This window comes from Botryllus schlosseri, chromosome 13 (genome assembly GCF_051294905.1).
Source record: "Botryllus schlosseri isolate E-star chromosome 13, Bs_hap1, whole genome shotgun sequence".
NCBI classification, from domain to species: domain Eukaryota; kingdom Metazoa; phylum Chordata; class Ascidiacea; order Stolidobranchia; family Styelidae; genus Botryllus; species Botryllus schlosseri.
Genome location: NC_137248.1, coordinates 16,107,733 through 16,124,870, shown reverse-complemented (window position 1 = coordinate 16,124,870; position 17,138 = coordinate 16,107,733). Strand labels below are relative to the sequence as shown.

Below are 17,138 nucleotides of genomic sequence, written 5' to 3'. Positions count from 1 at the left end.
AACCTTGAGACTGTGTCAACTAGTGACATTGTACTGTAGGTACTAGGGTCAGGTCAAGTCGGGATTTTAATCATCTTATGGCGGATACCGAACAAATGATTACACTGACCAATAGGGCTGTCCATACTTTGGAAAATCTTTAACGTGCGCCGTTGTAAAGTCTTAATCCATAAATTATTGATAAAAAACAACAATTGGTCAGAAAAGATGCTCACTGGAAAGTCGTTAAGATTTCGTGCAAAGCGTTTGAAAGTAGCTGCCGAAGAATGGGCGTGTCTCCGACTATAGAACGGCGAGAAGACTAGTAATCACGAAACCACGGCTCTTGATTGGCAAATAGGCTATGCTTCAATGATCACGACAGCAGCAGCTTGCTGATTAGGTGTTCAAGGAGTCTACTACCGGCGGCGATTCTGAAAGTGCATTATAGGTAGGTTGGCAGATGATGATTTATGATTAATCTAGGGCAGTGGTTCCCAAACGGTGGGGAATTCCCCACTGGTGGGGAATTCAATGGTTTCTGGTGGGGAATAGACGCATTTGCTCAAAATTATGTATAAGACAGTCTACATATTTACGGAGACACATGCACATTTACTGTCACCAGTTAACTGCTCTGGAATGTATGTATCGAAAATTATATTGTGTTGTTTACAAAACCTCATATTTAACTCTGGATGACCAATGATGGCGTCACAAACGCATCCAGCACAACTAGTTTGACGTGAAATAACGCTTTCGCGAAATTTTGAGCGTTACTACCGGTATCGGTTCACAATACGTTTTATGTTGCAGTTATAGGCGATTGTCTTGAGTACTGGAGTAGTTTTATGTCTTGTGTAGGCCTATTACACTCTAAATTTCAAAAGCGTTTACGAGACGGAAAATTAAACGCCAAAAGTGAGCCCCTTTTAACTGTCCGATTGTGTCTCATATTGCGTTTCACACTTTTACGTTTTAGTTAAAACGCCTATGCGTTAAATACCGACGTAGAGCTCGAAATGAAAATAGCTACGCCGGCATGCTGAAAAATGACACAGAGCTTGAAATGATAACAAATTTTATTGCAAAATATGGTTATTATGCTGCATGCACCGTAAATACTGTCCCATGCTCAAATGTCAGGCAACAGGCGCCCCCTTTTTGTCATATCACGAAGTAATTTTCAATCATCTTTTGTAGAAATCCAAGGTCCATAAACGTTTTAGGGTATCCAAGGTCCCAGACATAGTTACAAGACATGAGGTCAATGACCATGCCTAGGATTCCTTGCCCTTTTGTGCATGATAGAGGTATTGTCAACCAATGCCCATCCTTGATGTACGCCCAACTCGTGGCGGACGATCAGTAGGTGTGGTGGATCCAATTTCAAGCATGCAACTTCAGCATCATGCGCCTGAAATAATACGAATACATATAAATCATATAGTCAGCATATCAAATAATGACCACCATTGTCGAAGCACGACTGCTCAAGGGACTGCTGAGCAAGAATAAAAAAGAACACTCTTAGCTCCGACTTCAATCCACAAAGCTCAAAAGGGCACGCTCAGAATAACGTTTGTATCGAAGTAGTTTCAATCATTTCTATATAACAGTGGTTCTCAACCGGGATCCACAAAGCAAATCCAGGGTTTTGCGAATCCTCCAAATTTGCAAAATTGATAATAATTTAATATCATTTTTTTTTGCAAAGATAATTCACAAAGCAGGTTTACTCCATAATTATTAAAACTTACAGATGGCTGTCTGAGATGAAATATTCTACTGTGCAAACTCATTTTAATCGTCAATTTTCCAATAGCTTGCTGATATTGCTTATCAGAGAGGTTTTGTTGGGGTTTAGAACAAATTTTCTTGCTAGCAAATCCATGACTAGCATGTTATAGTCGCAAAAATGCACCCTGAAACTTGGCAGGCTGACGATGACTATATACTTGGACCACTGATGCCAAGACTGAGACGCCTAGAAAATGGCCTAGGGCTTTCCCACAAGATCAATCTTTAGAATGGAATATTCTTTCAGCTATTAGCATGCATGACTAGTCCCAATATCGATTCATTAGTCGCTGAAAAACGTGATCCGTTATTGTACGCAGCTCATATATAGTTCAAACTAAAATGAAGATTATGATCATAATACTTCTTGTATCTAAACCTCTTTATCAAAGTTACTTCTTTTGTGGTAACCATGCCCCTGGTCCATGCAAGTGAGCACGGTGTTGTGCTAACGAGAAGAAGGGGGCTGAAAGACTGAATGCAATAAATCAAGTGACAATAAATCATGCGAACTGCTTATAAAAATTTCAAGTTTAAATAAATCTGCTACGAATATACCAAGATCTGCGGTAAATGAGGCTGGCCCTGGGTACACCAATACGTCAGAACTGATGTTTTATTCATTATCAAATTTCGCAGTCAGGCTGATCAAATTTTGGTTGGTCTTACAATTTCACCTGATGTTATCAGTAATTATACCTCGCTGGCCATGCACACAAAACCTTCTCGCAGAATACATGCGGCTGCTACACATTGTGGGTAACTGTTTGGTCACCTGCGACCTATATAGAATTATACCTGTTTTGCGTCGATAGCCAGCAACGTTGACTTTGATCTTAATCGCAAGTCAGTCAATTGTTTCTGAAGAAATAGCGGACTTTTGATTTCTTTGCTTTCATCTTCTCCCTGGAAAACATTATTCAAACAAAATTTATATTTATAAAATACTCTTGCTTGGCTCGAGGTCTGGAGTTTTAAATTAGGATTGCAGGAAAGTTGTAGAGTAGACTGCTAACGTTACGTCACTGCTGTGTCAATGCAACGTGCTCTAACTTTCCAGTTGAGCGAGCAGTAGCTATAGATAGACATAGGTATTGATAACTTATCTACCGATACTTGTGCAACACGTGACTCACTGCTGAATACGCCAAGATAGGTACTGCTTAACCGGCAGAAGCAGCATATAGTAAGGGTTGTAACGACTCGGGTCGATTTTCTGATTACTCGACTTGACTCAAGTCATTTTCTCAAAATACGTAAATAAATCGACTCGAGTCAATCTGTGTATTGACTCGACTTGGACTCAGGTCTTTGGGTATAACTCGAACGAAGTCATATGACTCGAGACTCAGACGCCAAGACCGACATTTCATTGTAATTTCGAAGAAAAGTGAAGTAACCACCCCATTGGCATTTCGTCTATTGGTACCGGTACTTGAAAATGAGACCAGAAACTGCTAAAAGTGAGGAAAATTAGTATATTACAAATGCGAACCATTCGATATCCCTAAACAGGGTTATAAAAAGTGGGTTCGACAAGACTTTAACTGGAATCTGAGCAGTCAACACAATGACTTGGACTCGAGTCATAATACCATGACTCGGACACGAATCTCTGCTTGATGACTTCGACTCGGACTTGACTCGAGTCTGAACTATAAAAGTGAGATTCACTTGTGACTCAGGGCCTTGTGACTTGGTTACAACTCTGATATAGTCCTATAGCTCGCGGCCAATGGCGTCGATCGATCGGAACAATGCCAATTTGGGCCTGACACAGAGAAAAGTCGGGAACCACTGGCTTAGATGATTTGATAAAGTATACACGTGAAAACAATGACATGAATTTCGCGGCTATGTATAAAAATCATTCATCTGGTGTAGCCCGCGAGCAATCTGAAGGTTTGAATCCGGCCCGAGACACCAGTTGAGTTTGACACCCATGCCCTATAGAGCCGTGGTCTCAAACTCAAATGTGCTCGCGGGCCAATTCCTAGTTTTTAATGATGCCGCGGGCCGCAGTATCAATAATAGAGATATTCAATGTATAAGTTCAAAGTAGATCTTATTTGACGTGACCTTGCAGACAGGCAATCCACAGACCTCATGGCAATGTAATTTACTATTGTATTATTCACGCTTGACACAGGAAAAAATCACATTTCCAAATATTTGAATAAAATTGTTTTTGTGCCGGCCATAATTTTTTCAAATTAATAAGTTATCGACATTATGCGAGAGGATGCATCATGACATCGTAAAACTGTCGGGTTATAATATTGCAGCTAGTGGACCTTTGACGTGCCACAATTTTATGTAGTATATTTTAAAATGTACTGAAGATATATCTGATATCAGAGTATTTGAGCGGTGTAGGTTAATCCCGGTATTGATATATGTAATGACTGTAATTGAGAAAGTCGTTGCATGATCATAGGCCGAAAAACATGCAATGAACACTTACCCAGTGAGGGCACCCAACTCCATCATATTGCAGGCATGGATACTTTTCGCAAAGATGCCTGGAGAATTCGGTATATGCTCTTTTGGATGTCATATCACCGTGTGCTCGGATGTGGTATCCGCATTCTTCCACCACGACATTTAGTAAATGTCCAGCCTTTTGATGTTGCAATGCGGATGCAACACGGGCATTGAGTTTCGGTAATGTAAATCTCTTTTGGGCATGAGCAATTCCCAGGAGACTATCAATCTTCTGGAATTGAAGCAATTCCTAGCTCACTATCGTCTGAAACAGGAGCGATTCCCAGCTCACTATCGTCTGGAATCGTTTGAACATCTCTGTCCTAAAATGAAATATCATACTCAATTTATGCGTATTGGTAGCAGTGTTGGGATGACTCGAGGTCCAAAAATCGGGTGACTTGACTTGACACGAGTCACCTTCGAGAATCGATTGACTTGACTTGACTCGAGTCAAAATGTACAATGACTCAAAATGACCCAACACTGATTGGTAGATTATAGTAATGTAAATGTTCATACCAAAACGTCAGTCTTTGATGCAGGTGAGTCCTCCGTAATATAATCTGCTTGCATCTTCATGGGTTCAATTTGCTGTAAAATATAGCAGTGCATGAAATATTGCCTATAATAAGTTCTACGCACATCAGGAGTAGATGTCACTGGATTTTCGAAATCATTATTCTGAGCAGGTACATGCAGCACTAAATCGGTCCCACTGTGTTTGATCGACCTCAACCACTTCTGCAAGACAGGATTAGATGATGCAAATCGCTCTCTTTCCACAATGGGAAATTCATAGCTACGAATGCGGAAAAAACGTACTCACATCTCTCAGGGCAATCAAACGGCACATCAAGCCAACTTTAAAATCCATTTTAACGAAATCCTCATCAGCCAGCAAGCCGAAAACCATGCTACATACTTCATTTTCTGAGAAAACAAAATACAAATATACATTTCACTTCCAAACGTATGGCATGTTGAGCAAATACTCTACTAGCTTTAGCAGGACTACCTGTAAAGACACCACACCTGATCAGCACACTTGGTTATAATATACTGAATGTCACCAATTTTGTGACTAATTTGTGGCCACGGATAGGTTAAGTCGGAAACTTTTACAAAACTCAACAACAACTTTCTACGGCAAATGCATTGAATTCGGACTCAAAATACAGAACATTGAAGCGACCAGTAATATTATGCCGATATTTTGTGTTTTTTACGGTGGGATCCGATTGGATTAACTATTTCAAATTCATCAAAATAAAGGGAGAATAGCAGGCAGTCAGGGTGACTGGCTATCCCAAGATGACTTTTAAGATAATCTCCATGTAAGCAGTCTGTCATGGTATGACACCCGTGAAATGGAGTAGGCTTCGAAATGAGAGATTCGGCAGTGACATTTAACAGTGCTTCCAACTGATGCATAAAAGGTACAAAGTAGCAGTATCCAGAAGCAGTCTGGAGCATATAACCATCTCGAGTTGGAATATTTTTAAACCATCTCCCAAATTCGACACTTTCAGGTTCAATAAGACCAAAATGTTCCTCATAAAAAGTTTTTCTTGCTTCCTTTGTTTGCAACAAGCACAGTGCATCTGAGGATGAATGTATCTGCAGAAATGGTACTCAACAAGTTGACATTGGATGACAAAACATCAGTAGGCCCAGAATCACTCAGTTTATGAATAGTTTATTCGCAACAGTAAAGCTGCTTGAGCCAGAATAACCAACTCGATAGGGCGCCGCTGTACTTCGTCTGCCGTCAATATTAGTAATTTTTTCATGATGTTATCTTCTAATGTAAAGGATTATCATACCATACTACACTGTTTTTGCCAGGAGCTTAAGCCAGTTTTTACTGTACAATTTTGCATTCTGCCGATTGCTACAAAAAACGGGGTCATGTGCTGCTGTGTTGTCGTGCTGTATTATATCTGCATCTGAAAGCTTACAATGAACCAAAATGCGTTACTGCACGTTAATGAATAACAGTCGAGTTCTTGATATGGAAGACAGCACTTTGGCATATCGGTAGTAAAGATGACCTCTCTTATAGCTTTGATTCAGGTAATGGATATTCTTAACACTTACCTTTCAATACGTCGACATGTCTTTGTTCTATGCCGTCTCCCAATAAGAATTCAGCTAATTCGTAATCCATCACGAACGATCACTAATAATACTCGCACTCGACTCGACACTTGGCACGTAGAAGACTCGCAACTTGACACTCGTGATAAATGCGACAGAATGTGCGATCAACGCTCTCTGAATTCCCGCGCCCGACACACCATCGAGCGCGTGATACCGATTTCGTTTGTGAGTTTATGTTGAGAGATAAGAGGAAAATGAGGAATGAGCACGATATATGTCACTCCCGCGAAAACAGACCTCGCTCTCTCGCTTGAACGGTGTTTACTTCAATATCACGCAACTCGAGAGAGGGAAAAAAGTCATTTCGTGTTTTAATCTAACGCTTGGAATTTAGAGTGTAGTCAAACCAGCAAATGGCTGCTCTGTGATGACAAAAGTATTGGGTAGTGGGGAACAGGACCGTGAGTGTCGCACCAAAAAAACCTCAACGGTTTGTAGGGTGCGAACTCGAAGGGGCAAAAAATTATTTCGTGAACTAGCATAAATTATAGAGTAATAAATTTATGCCACTTTTTCAATCTGCGTGCTCGATTAAATATGGGCGAACATGTTCATTATTGGGTACCCGTTCCCCCACGAAAATACGTAGATTTTATAGAAATGGAGAGTTTCAATACAACATCCATTGTAGCAGAATATTTATTAAACTCGAAGACTTTTTGGATGCCTCTTTTCTAGAGTTACCGATTGTTGCGTCATACTTTGACTTTTTGGTTTTGCTTTTAAATCTGTTTAAATCCCTTTAGGGTGCCGCTATCTCTTGAAAAGAGGCAAACGAAAAGTCTTCCAGTTTAATAAATATTCTGCTACAATGGATGTTGTATTGAAAGGTATATTCAAGTTCTGTACCACGAACCAGCTATTTAAATGGAGACTTCGGCGTCGGCCATTACTGCCCCACGATGCACCAAGACATATGAAAGTTATAGGCCATGTAACATGCGACTCCGAGAAGTGTGGCAGAACGATCAGCAGCGAGAAGACCATTGCCGAGAAGGAATGCCCCTGTATAATATATATAGGTCTACATATATGTTTAATTGTCCATAGGCGGCTAAATGGTTGCCGCCGAATGTTCCTGTCCTGGCAATCTGAACCCCACAGGACAAATGCCATCCCGGAAGGAAACTTTATTTGTCGGTAAAGCAATACCAATTTGAAATCGTGTGTGCCTTTTAGTTTGGGCGATTTCCATATCTTTTGACATAGCAGATATAGGAGCGGTCACAAAATAGCATAATGTAACGAAGTCAATATACCAATGGGTCCGCCCGAAGATGTTTAATTCTTATTTAGGGGTCGTACTTTTTCCAACACACCTCACTCAGCTCTACCGGTAAATCTGATTACGTGACCAGCGAGGGGATAAAAAAAATGATAGCAAATTATATGCAATTCCCGACTATATTGACTGATTCAAACATGAATTATATAAAATTTTCGGGCCTCGCGCGTTTAGTCGAAATAAGGCCACGTACTAAACGGTAGACCCAATGTAGCTGATAAATAGCGGGGAAAGGCGTACAGGCTCGGGGGGAGGGGGTTCTGGGGTGCCTAAGACCAACGTTTTTTTAGGGGGGGCTGACGAAGTGTTGTTACGGTCGTGGTGGGGTATGAAGGCTCGGAATAAATCTGAAGTGGGGAATGAAGACAAAAATGTTGGGAACCACTGATCTAGGGTATGTTGAGGTACGAAATACATGATGAACAAACAACAGCTGCTTCACAGAAACTCCATAGCATGACCGCTTTGTTGTGAAGGAAAGCGCTGTAGCCATCATGCCTTGTTTTCATCGAGGGAATTCAAAGGCGCTTATGCAAGTGGCGAACGAATTCCTGTTTAACAAGGGATCCATTGTCATTTAATACAAATATAGAGCTTACCAATGACACTAAAATTTGTGTGATCTTATCGGGCTCACGTTGTACTATATAGTTGAAGTTTTGAATGCTCTAGGGATCGGCTCAATCAGCCGGTTATGCTTGGCACTTACAGCAAATCGAATTCCCTTGCAAGTATTGTCGAAGTCCTTAATGATGACGCAAAAAATAGGAGTAAAAGTAAGGACAGACTATGATGGATATGATATGTCGAAATCCTTAATGATCGCGCCGCAAAGAGGTGTAAAGGTAAGCAGTAATCACATACTATGCTGCATAGTATCCAGCATAGTTCGGATATCATATCCAGCATAGTCTGTGCTTACATTCGCACCTCGTTTCCGTAGCATCATTAAGGACTTTGAGAACACTTGCAAGTTGCAGTTGCTCGGCAACTTAAGGGTTTAAGTTAACAAACAAACAACCAATAATTAGCATGGAGAACTTATTATAATTAAATCACGTACTACACATTAAGCATGCTATAGTGAATATTGTAACAGATCCCTGTTATCGATCAACCTTGAAATGTGTATATCTCGTAACCGAGAGACATCCTGTTGGAGTATATGGTAACTGACAACCTCCAAACCTACTAACCGCAAGGAGATCTCATTCGATCTGGCTTTGCGAAGCTGTTGCAGAGTGTTGCAAATTATACAGCTGTGATACAGATATGATGCACCTGCTTGCGGGACTATATGATAATATCCAATATTGTGTATTTCACGCCATATTAGGAGACGAATAAGACTTCCGATTGCAGTGATCACGAGTCTATATAAGCGCATGTTTAGTTGACTCGAGATGAGACTCATTTTACGCTACCTACGACAAACATCAACGACGAATAAATCTTGTATTGAGCAATCTCTTGGTTCAAGAACTTACTACAGAGTTGACGTCAAGTTAAGTATAGCGCAGCAATTACCTACAATACACAGGTTACGCTACTTTGCTACTTCAGGACGAAACAACTATATGGTACCACGTGCTCGGTGAACAAGGGATTACGTCTATACAGTACAACGAACTTTATATCGTACGACTACAACGATATCGTGCAACAACGGACTATACCCGTACCGGACCATCAACCATCCGGTAACCCTTTCATTGCAATAGCTACGGCAGATTTCACGATCAAATTCGCTTCTTGTGTGCTTATTTTACGCCTCATTATATTCGTGATTATTGTGTACCTTTCATATCAATTAGAAGTGTGCATGCAATAGTTCTTTCATGGCTAGTGGCGGCAAACATAATAAACCACCTACCTCCGTCCCTAAAGTTGGCGCAGGCCCTAAGGACGCTAAACCTAAGGTCGAAGTAGTAGGGGGGCGACCTGACAGACAGCCTAGCGAGATTAAACAAGAACCTAGTGACCGTTCCGCTAAGGATCACGTCGACGCGGCACATAAACACAACATGGACACTTTAATGAATCGCGACACGGATGTAGCAGACGACACAAATGCTGAACAAGACCAATCAGACGGTCAGACATCAGATGAGGAACAGCCCGATTTAGACGAGCCACACACATCGGCAGGGCGCACGTCACACACGCCGGATTTCACTAACGTTACTTCCCGCAGACGGCATAACGCAGCACCATCTCAAGCTGTACCTCAGTCACATTTAGCACAAGCAAGTGTCGCACAACCACCTGTTGTCTCAGCACCAATTGCACCATCACAAACAGATACTGAATTGATTCAGGATCTCGAAGCAGTTGAGAACAGGGAAATGACTGTTGTCGTTAACAAACTAAAACGCAACCTCTTCGATGAAAACAGACCAAGCGCGTTTTTCACAGTTGCTGAATTAACATTTGAAGCGAACAACATAACGACAGATCACGCTAAATCATGCTACCTCATGCTCAATATCAAACAACACGTCTTGGAACGCGCTATGACATTTCCTATCAACACAAAGGCTATAAACAGCTACAAAACAGCGAAGCTTGCATTACTACGCAGATACCAACCGGAGGCTAAGGAATCAGCAAACAACTTTGGCCTTATCGTGAATCTTCTGAAATTAAATGATCTTACACCTGAACAGGCGTACGACGCCGTGATCACATACCACAACGGTCTTATTGATTGCGTAGCCAGGAGACGAATGATGAATTCAGTATTCCATCATATCGTGGACCATCGCCTACGTCCATTCTTACTGCTCAAACTCCGTACTAGCAACATCGATGAATTGCTAGTCGTGGCACAAACAGCAGCAGCTCAGTTAGCAGAAGAAAGACACGTCCATGCCATACACACCAACACCACACACACAGCTAAGGTGGCAGACCGACAGAGAGATGAGGAAGAAGCATCCTTGAAAGCGCTTGTACTGAAGCTACAACGCGAAGTTGATCAACGCAAGGGCAGCGGATCTCAGTTGACTACTGGAGGCCACGGTTTCACTTTATGCTGGTATCACAATAAATATGGCAAGAAAGCTAAGAAATGCAGCGACACCGCATCTTGTCAATGGGATGCATATTCTACAAATTTGAACGACTCCAACACTGCTCAAAATTTTTAGAAGAGGTGAAGCCGATCGGCATCGTCCTGCAAATTAACGAAGTCGACCCCCTTCACCCGAACTGGCTCACACTTTATTCTGCATTTCTTTGTTATTTCATTGTCATATGGGTGTTTTTGATCCATTCAGACATCAGACGACGCCCGAAACAGGCTTTATCGGGACTGTCATGTGTACTTTATTTTCCGTACAATTTTCACCCTTGCCAATACGTATATGTTATGGAACCATCGCAGATGCAAGGGTTGCGCAAGCATTATCTAGGACCTTTCCGGGTTTTACACAGATGGAAACATCATCTTCAAATCGCAATCTCAGGTCGAACACGTAACGTAGCATTATACGATGTCAAAGTCATGTATTGCGACGGCGATCGCATCTCAGATTTTTCTCTACCGAACGCAAACACGCTGTTTACATCCGATTCTCACGATGCTGAAAACCACGTGGCCACAACACATGTAGGCCGAACGAACATCGCTGCTAACGCAGAAAATCCAATTCAGCTTCAGAAAGCAGTCGAGCCAACAGCGAACGCATCCGGTTCAGATGTTATTGCAGATTCAAGCGATCAGATTTTGAGCGAGCGAGATTTTGAAATTGTTCAAGAATGTAACGATTCGAATTTACCTTGCAGACCTGCTATTATTGATAAAATTATTACAACGCGAACAGGACGTGCAATTTCCAAGCCGCACGCACTCAAGGATTATGTTTTATCGGCAATCGATTGTCCTGTCACTTTTGACGGCGTGGCTGTTAGCGCACCCAGCTAAAGGAAACGATACTCCGATTTCTATCACGGCTAACGTATGTAGACGCGAAGCTGCTTCTGACTTGATCGATATTCAACCACCAAAACGATGCAGACACGATCCGATTATACATTCGAAATCGTGGTGGCAAATATCTACGCCTTGACAAACAGATTTCACAATCTGGATGGAAAGATGTGTTTTGTTGCTGAGCAATATTGGGAGACACATTATTTTTTTGGTTCTTATTCGCAAAATATAGGCGAAGAACGACGTTACAGTATCCCGTTAGTGGAATGTCAACACGCAATTGTTACACATTTATCTTCATACGGACAGCTGACCGAACAAGCTGACGGATTACTTTCAACTACTAACAAACTACACTTGACATGGAAATGGGCTAACTCGCAGTCCAGATTTCTACGCAACCTAATCGTGCATACAATACCGATTGTATACGATTCAATAACCAGCAAACTACGAGCCGATATATCTGATCTCTCTGAATGTAAAGCAAAGGTCGGGCATTGTCAAACAGACCAGGGAACGGTCATATGGCCTCCCTCCATCACAAACAAATATGCGTGTCCGACGGCGCCAATTCGGATGCGTACAAACATCTTAATGCATACAAACAGCAACCACGAAGTATCAAGGGTGGAAATACCAGACCTAGCTCTATCTTTTCAGTCAGCGCGCACATGTGATTCCAATCTGGTCCGCTGCTTGCCCAGACGAGCAGTGTGCATCACAGGAGGATTTTTCATAGTACCAATTCGCTGCACTTTAAGCGATGCAAAGACCCTGGGCTGAAACTTTCGACGGAAAGACTCAACAGCTCAAGTACTTCTACGCGTCTCTTGCTAGGACAGATGCAGGAATTGCATGATGACTCGATGGATAGACACAGGCGACTGATTTCACACCTGGACTACCTCAGTTGCACAATAGAACAACAGTTTTACAACGTCCACAAATCGCTGACACCAATGTCACCGGACTCGACGTTCAATATAGCACCCTACAACTCAAGATTGGGTGTGTTCGACTCATTCTTATACAAAATGCATTGCATAACACAAAACATCACCGTCCACAACAACTTATTCTTTCCGGACGGAACACTAAGCGCCCGACCACTCATCTCGTTCAGTACAGACAGGACATATTTCGGACAATTATTCGACAACAACACAGCCTTTTTGGAGACTAGATACATCGACACTGGCTCCGCAAACGCAACCAGAATATTCAAGGTGGGTGATTCCTATTTCAAATATCAGAATGGAATTCTCACATCACGCAACGCCTCTGTCACACAAGTCAAATTTTCGATGGATCTCAACATTGACGATTTATTAGGATCGCCACGTGTTGACAATATCACAGAGACCTTCCTACATTTATTCAGGAAAATGGATTCTTCATTTAGCACAGATTACGATCATGTTTTATCTCACATATCCAGTTCGATGCTGCTAGTCCAACGTCTACGAAGCCTGTCCGCTTCGTACACTTCGAACCGCAGTAGGCAGGATGACACTACACAAATTGACCCCTTAGAGCCAATAAAAATAGCATCAGACGCCATTAATTGTAGCATTTTATCCTTTTTATCCACTATTACCAACCCTTTCCTTAAGCTTTTCTTTGCATGTTGGTTTGCCGCTACGATGCTATGGGGTTTATACTTTTCATGCCGTTTATTATGTTGTAATCGTCATAGGCTTAGACAACGTTTAATTGTGCATCGTGAATCTGCCGCTAGCTCTTTGCAGGCCCTCCGTGCACGACTCCGCCGGCGAAGCTATGCTGTTGATGAAAGGATTACTCACCACGTTCATGGCGACGCTCACGAACTCCAAACGATCCGTACGGGCAATGACTCTGACAATCTCGAGGACGAAACCAAATCTCTCGCAGACTCAACAAATGTCGCCGAAACAACATATACTTCCGACGCAGATGCACACAATCAACCATTGAATCCGACTATCGAATCGGACACATCGACCAACGACCTGACTACTCCTGACGATCGTGTACCAGTCCAGGAGATATCAACACCAAATGCATCTGTCGGCGACGAAACCGCACAGCAACAACAACCACAACGACAACAAAATCATGTGCCATTGGAGTATGCGAGAATCGCTGCAGTGATCAACGACCATAGCCCGAGATTCCGCCCGAGGATTCCCAAAATTCTGCACAATGCTAAGCAGAAACGACCACGTAATACGAAGAATCGTCCGCGTCTGCCCATGAACGAGTAAATCCGAGTAACGCAGTATATGCCAGCCCGGCGGGTATGTTATATACTGTTATATATTGACTGACTGACCATGCTCAAATAGATGGTCTGGATAACGAGGTATCAACAAGTTTATTAGCCCCGCGCGCGCGGTCACATTGTGACATGGACAGTTGTGACGCTCAGCGTGAGTGATTTTTAGGATTAGATTTTTAGGATTAGGTTTCTTTATTGTGTATTTGTTTCATGCCAGTTATGTACATTATAAAATGAATGAATAACAACTTGCTCATTGCTCCATCAATTAGACTTGAACATTTGGACATCTATTTCCCACTTATACATTTCTCTAGTTATGTGATACACTCCATGCTACAACTGATTAATTAACTTAATTATCTGACATTTAGACCTATTGTTATCTCTTTTTCGGAAGGGGAACGGTGCAGTTGCTCGGCAACTTAAGGGTTTAAGTTAACAAACAAACAACCAATAATTAGCATGGAGAACTTATTATAATTAAATCACGTACTACACATTAAGCATGCTATAGTGAATATTGTAACAGATCCCTGTTATCGATCAACCTTGAAATGTGTATATCTCGTAACCGAGAGACATCCTGTTGGAGTATATGGTAACTGACAACCTCCAAACCTACTAACCGCAAGGAGATCTCATTCGATCTGGCTTTGCGAAGCTGTTGCAGAGTGTTGCAAATTATACAGCTGTGATACAGATATGATGCACCTGCTTGCGGGACTATATGATAATATCCAATATTGTGTATTTCACGCCATATTAGGAGACGAATAAGACTTCCGATTGCAGTGATCACGAGTCTATATAAGCGCATGTTTAGTTGACTCGAGATGAGACTCATTTTACGCTACCTACGACAAACATCAACGACGAATAAATCTTGTATTGAGCAATCTCTTGGTTCAAGAACTTACTACAGAGTTGACGTCAAGTTAAGTATAGCGCAGCAATTACCTACAATACACAGGTTACGCTACTTTGCTACTTCAGGACGAAACAACTATAAAGTGAATTGAATTTGCTGAAAGCATCTGATAAATGCCAAGCATAGCCGGCTGATTCAGCCGATCCCTAGAACATTCAAAACGTCATCTATATGGTACAACCTGAGCCCAATGAGATCACACAAATTATAGTGTCATTGTTAAGCTTTATATATGTATTCAATCATGATGGATCCCTTCTGAAACAAGTAATTCGTTCGCCACTTGCATAAGCGCCTTTGCTTTCCCACTATGACAACAAGGCATGTAGGCTGCAGCGTTTTCATTCGCAATACAGCGGTCATGCTTCAGACGTTTTTATGAAGCAGCTGTTGTTTGTTCACCATGCATTTCGTACCACAACATACCCTGGATTAATCCTAAATCATTATCTGCCAACCTACCAATAATGCGAATTCAGAATCGCCGCTGGTAGCAGACTGATTGATCACCCAATCAGCAAGCTGCTGCCGTCGTGATCATTGATGTACAGCCGATTAGTCAATAAGGAGTCGTGATTTCGTGATTTTACTAGTCTTCTCACCGTTCTATGGTCGGTAACACGCCCATTCTCCGGCAGCTACTTTCAAACGCATTGAACGAAGTCTTAACGGTTTTCCTGTGAGGTTGTTTTTGACCACTTGTTGTTCAATAACACTAGTGAACACATATTTTTATGCAGAAAAAGTAAGTGTTGTTTTGGGGGTTCTGAAGGGCACTTATTCCGAATATGACCTAGTTTTTTTAAATTGTCTCTTGGTTAAGAACATGGAGCTGTTTTACCCAAAATCTCCCATTTTTGCTGTAATGGCTAGATAGAAAATCGGCTCAGTCGTACTATAAAGTTTGTAAATTCAATCTGCTTGATATTTCTACACACAGAAGACTCTTTTAAATCAAAATGCAGCCGCAGCAGCACTATATTTAGGGGTATTAGATTTATCATAGTTATAGACTTTCACAGATATGATGTACATAAATAAACTCCATTCATGTATATAAGTATATACCTAGATACTCAAATAACGTGGCATTAATTAATTCAATCAGTTTTACGTCAACCACCTATTGTAAATTTGAAATAATCAGTTGTAATGTAATATCAATAATTCATTTTAAAGCACAATTGTTTTTTGTACGATTTTCGCCTGTAAGCAATTTAGTGCAGTCTCTCGAAAGGTTTCAGCAACGGTCTCGGTCTGCCATGATATGCTCATCTCATTTGCCCTGATATCTTTCTATTGTTGTTTTTAAGTCTTGGTTGAACCTCTCCCCTTGCTAATCTACCAGATGATCTGGAAATATATTAAGATGACTGAACAGGTAGTAAAGTTTTATGCCGGTGTTTTTTCCAAGTTTTCCATATGAAGATACGAATTTTTGGACCAACTGTTTGTAGTTGGCTGCTTTGTGATCATCTAAAAAGTTTTCATTGCTACATCTTAGGAGAAATTTCATGCAGTGAACTCTTTCCTAATATTAAATAGGACTCTTTCATCCGTAACCGAATCTGAAATCTATCAAAGATACCAGATTCAAGCTTCTCGTTTGATAGGGATACTAGGTAAACCCACTTTGTTGACTCAGCGGGAAATTATCCATTTACAAGTCTAAAGGGATGAGACGAATATGAGTATTTTAGTCAAGCTTTCAAGGACAAATTTCATAGCTTTATACTTCTCTTTATTCTTGGTAGAATGACCAATTGATACAGGAGAATGTGTATTTTCGTTGTGCAAAAGTACAATTGTTAGGCTTGACAAACTGCTTTTCTGACAAACAAATATTTTTCATAGGGTCATGTTAATTTTGATAGAATGACTGAGAACGACATGAGGGTTCTTCATAGTCAATTATATATTCATGCGCAGTATAAAACTAGAAAAAACCACGATTTCCCTCCTACCAAGTGAAATATTCAATGGTAAATACAGTAATTTTGGGCTTTTTCAGGGGTATAAATATCTGCTGAACAAGAGCCAACCTGGAAAAACTAATGTGATAATCGTAATCAGCAATCTCGAAAACCCAAGAGACTGCTCTCAGATGTTCTACCAATTTTTTTTTCATTTTGTTGACCAGTGTAATTTATAGAATAAGACATTACAACGGAGCATTTTCAGGATTTTCCAAATTATAGACAACCCTACAGACCAACCCAGATTTTCGTAACTAGAGATTTTCACCGATTTTCAGTGTATTTGCATGTCGCTGGATTAAAAAATGACATCAGTTTTTTTC

The 17,138-nt window shown here is 41.2% G+C and overlaps 2 protein-coding genes across 8 annotated transcripts in view; both read right to left on the bottom strand.

Annotated features, from left to right (window-relative positions):
- The window catches only part of LOC145453215 (uncharacterized), a 184,652-nt gene that overhangs the window by 32,855 nt on the left and 134,659 nt on the right, over window positions 1-17,138 (bottom strand). The gene's annotated exons all lie outside the window — the stretch shown is intronic.
- Window positions 900-6,485, bottom strand: LOC145454749 (uncharacterized). Of its 4 annotated transcripts, none has more exons than XR_013920218.1 (7): window positions 6,364-6,485; window positions 5,093-5,196; window positions 4,909-5,007; window positions 4,786-4,857; window positions 4,244-4,581; window positions 2,578-2,685; window positions 900-1,396 (listed from the first exon to the last, which is right to left on the bottom strand). XR_013920218.1 is itself a non-coding variant. In XM_080332734.1 (5 exons), exons 1-5 carry the CDS (start codon window positions 6,431-6,433, stop codon window positions 4,488-4,490), a joined length of 444 nt encoding a protein of 147 aa, XP_080188860.1. In that variant the 5' UTR covers window positions 6,434-6,485; the 3' UTR covers window positions 2,925-4,487. The 4 variants fall into 4 exon arrangements, 1 of the variants encoding a protein (XP_080188860.1); XR_013920217.1 differs by having other exon boundaries at window positions 901-1,396; window positions 4,244-4,586; XR_013920219.1 differs by lacking the exon at window positions 4,909-5,007 and having other exon boundaries at window positions 4,244-4,586.

Excerpts from the sequence above, each read along its gene's own strand:
- LOC145454749 (XM_080332734.1), bottom strand. The coding sequence starts at position 6,433 with ATGGATTACGAATTAGCTGAATTCTTATTGGGAGACGGCATAGAACAA. Across the intron at positions 5,197-6,363 it reads ACATGTCGACGTATTGAAAG|AAAATGAAGTATGTAGCATG; the intron begins GTAAGTGTTAAG and ends TTGTTTTCTCAG. Across the intron at positions 4,858-4,908 it reads CAGTGACATCTACTCCTGAT|CAAATTGAACCCATGAAGAT; the intron begins GTGCGTAGAACT and ends TATATTTTACAG.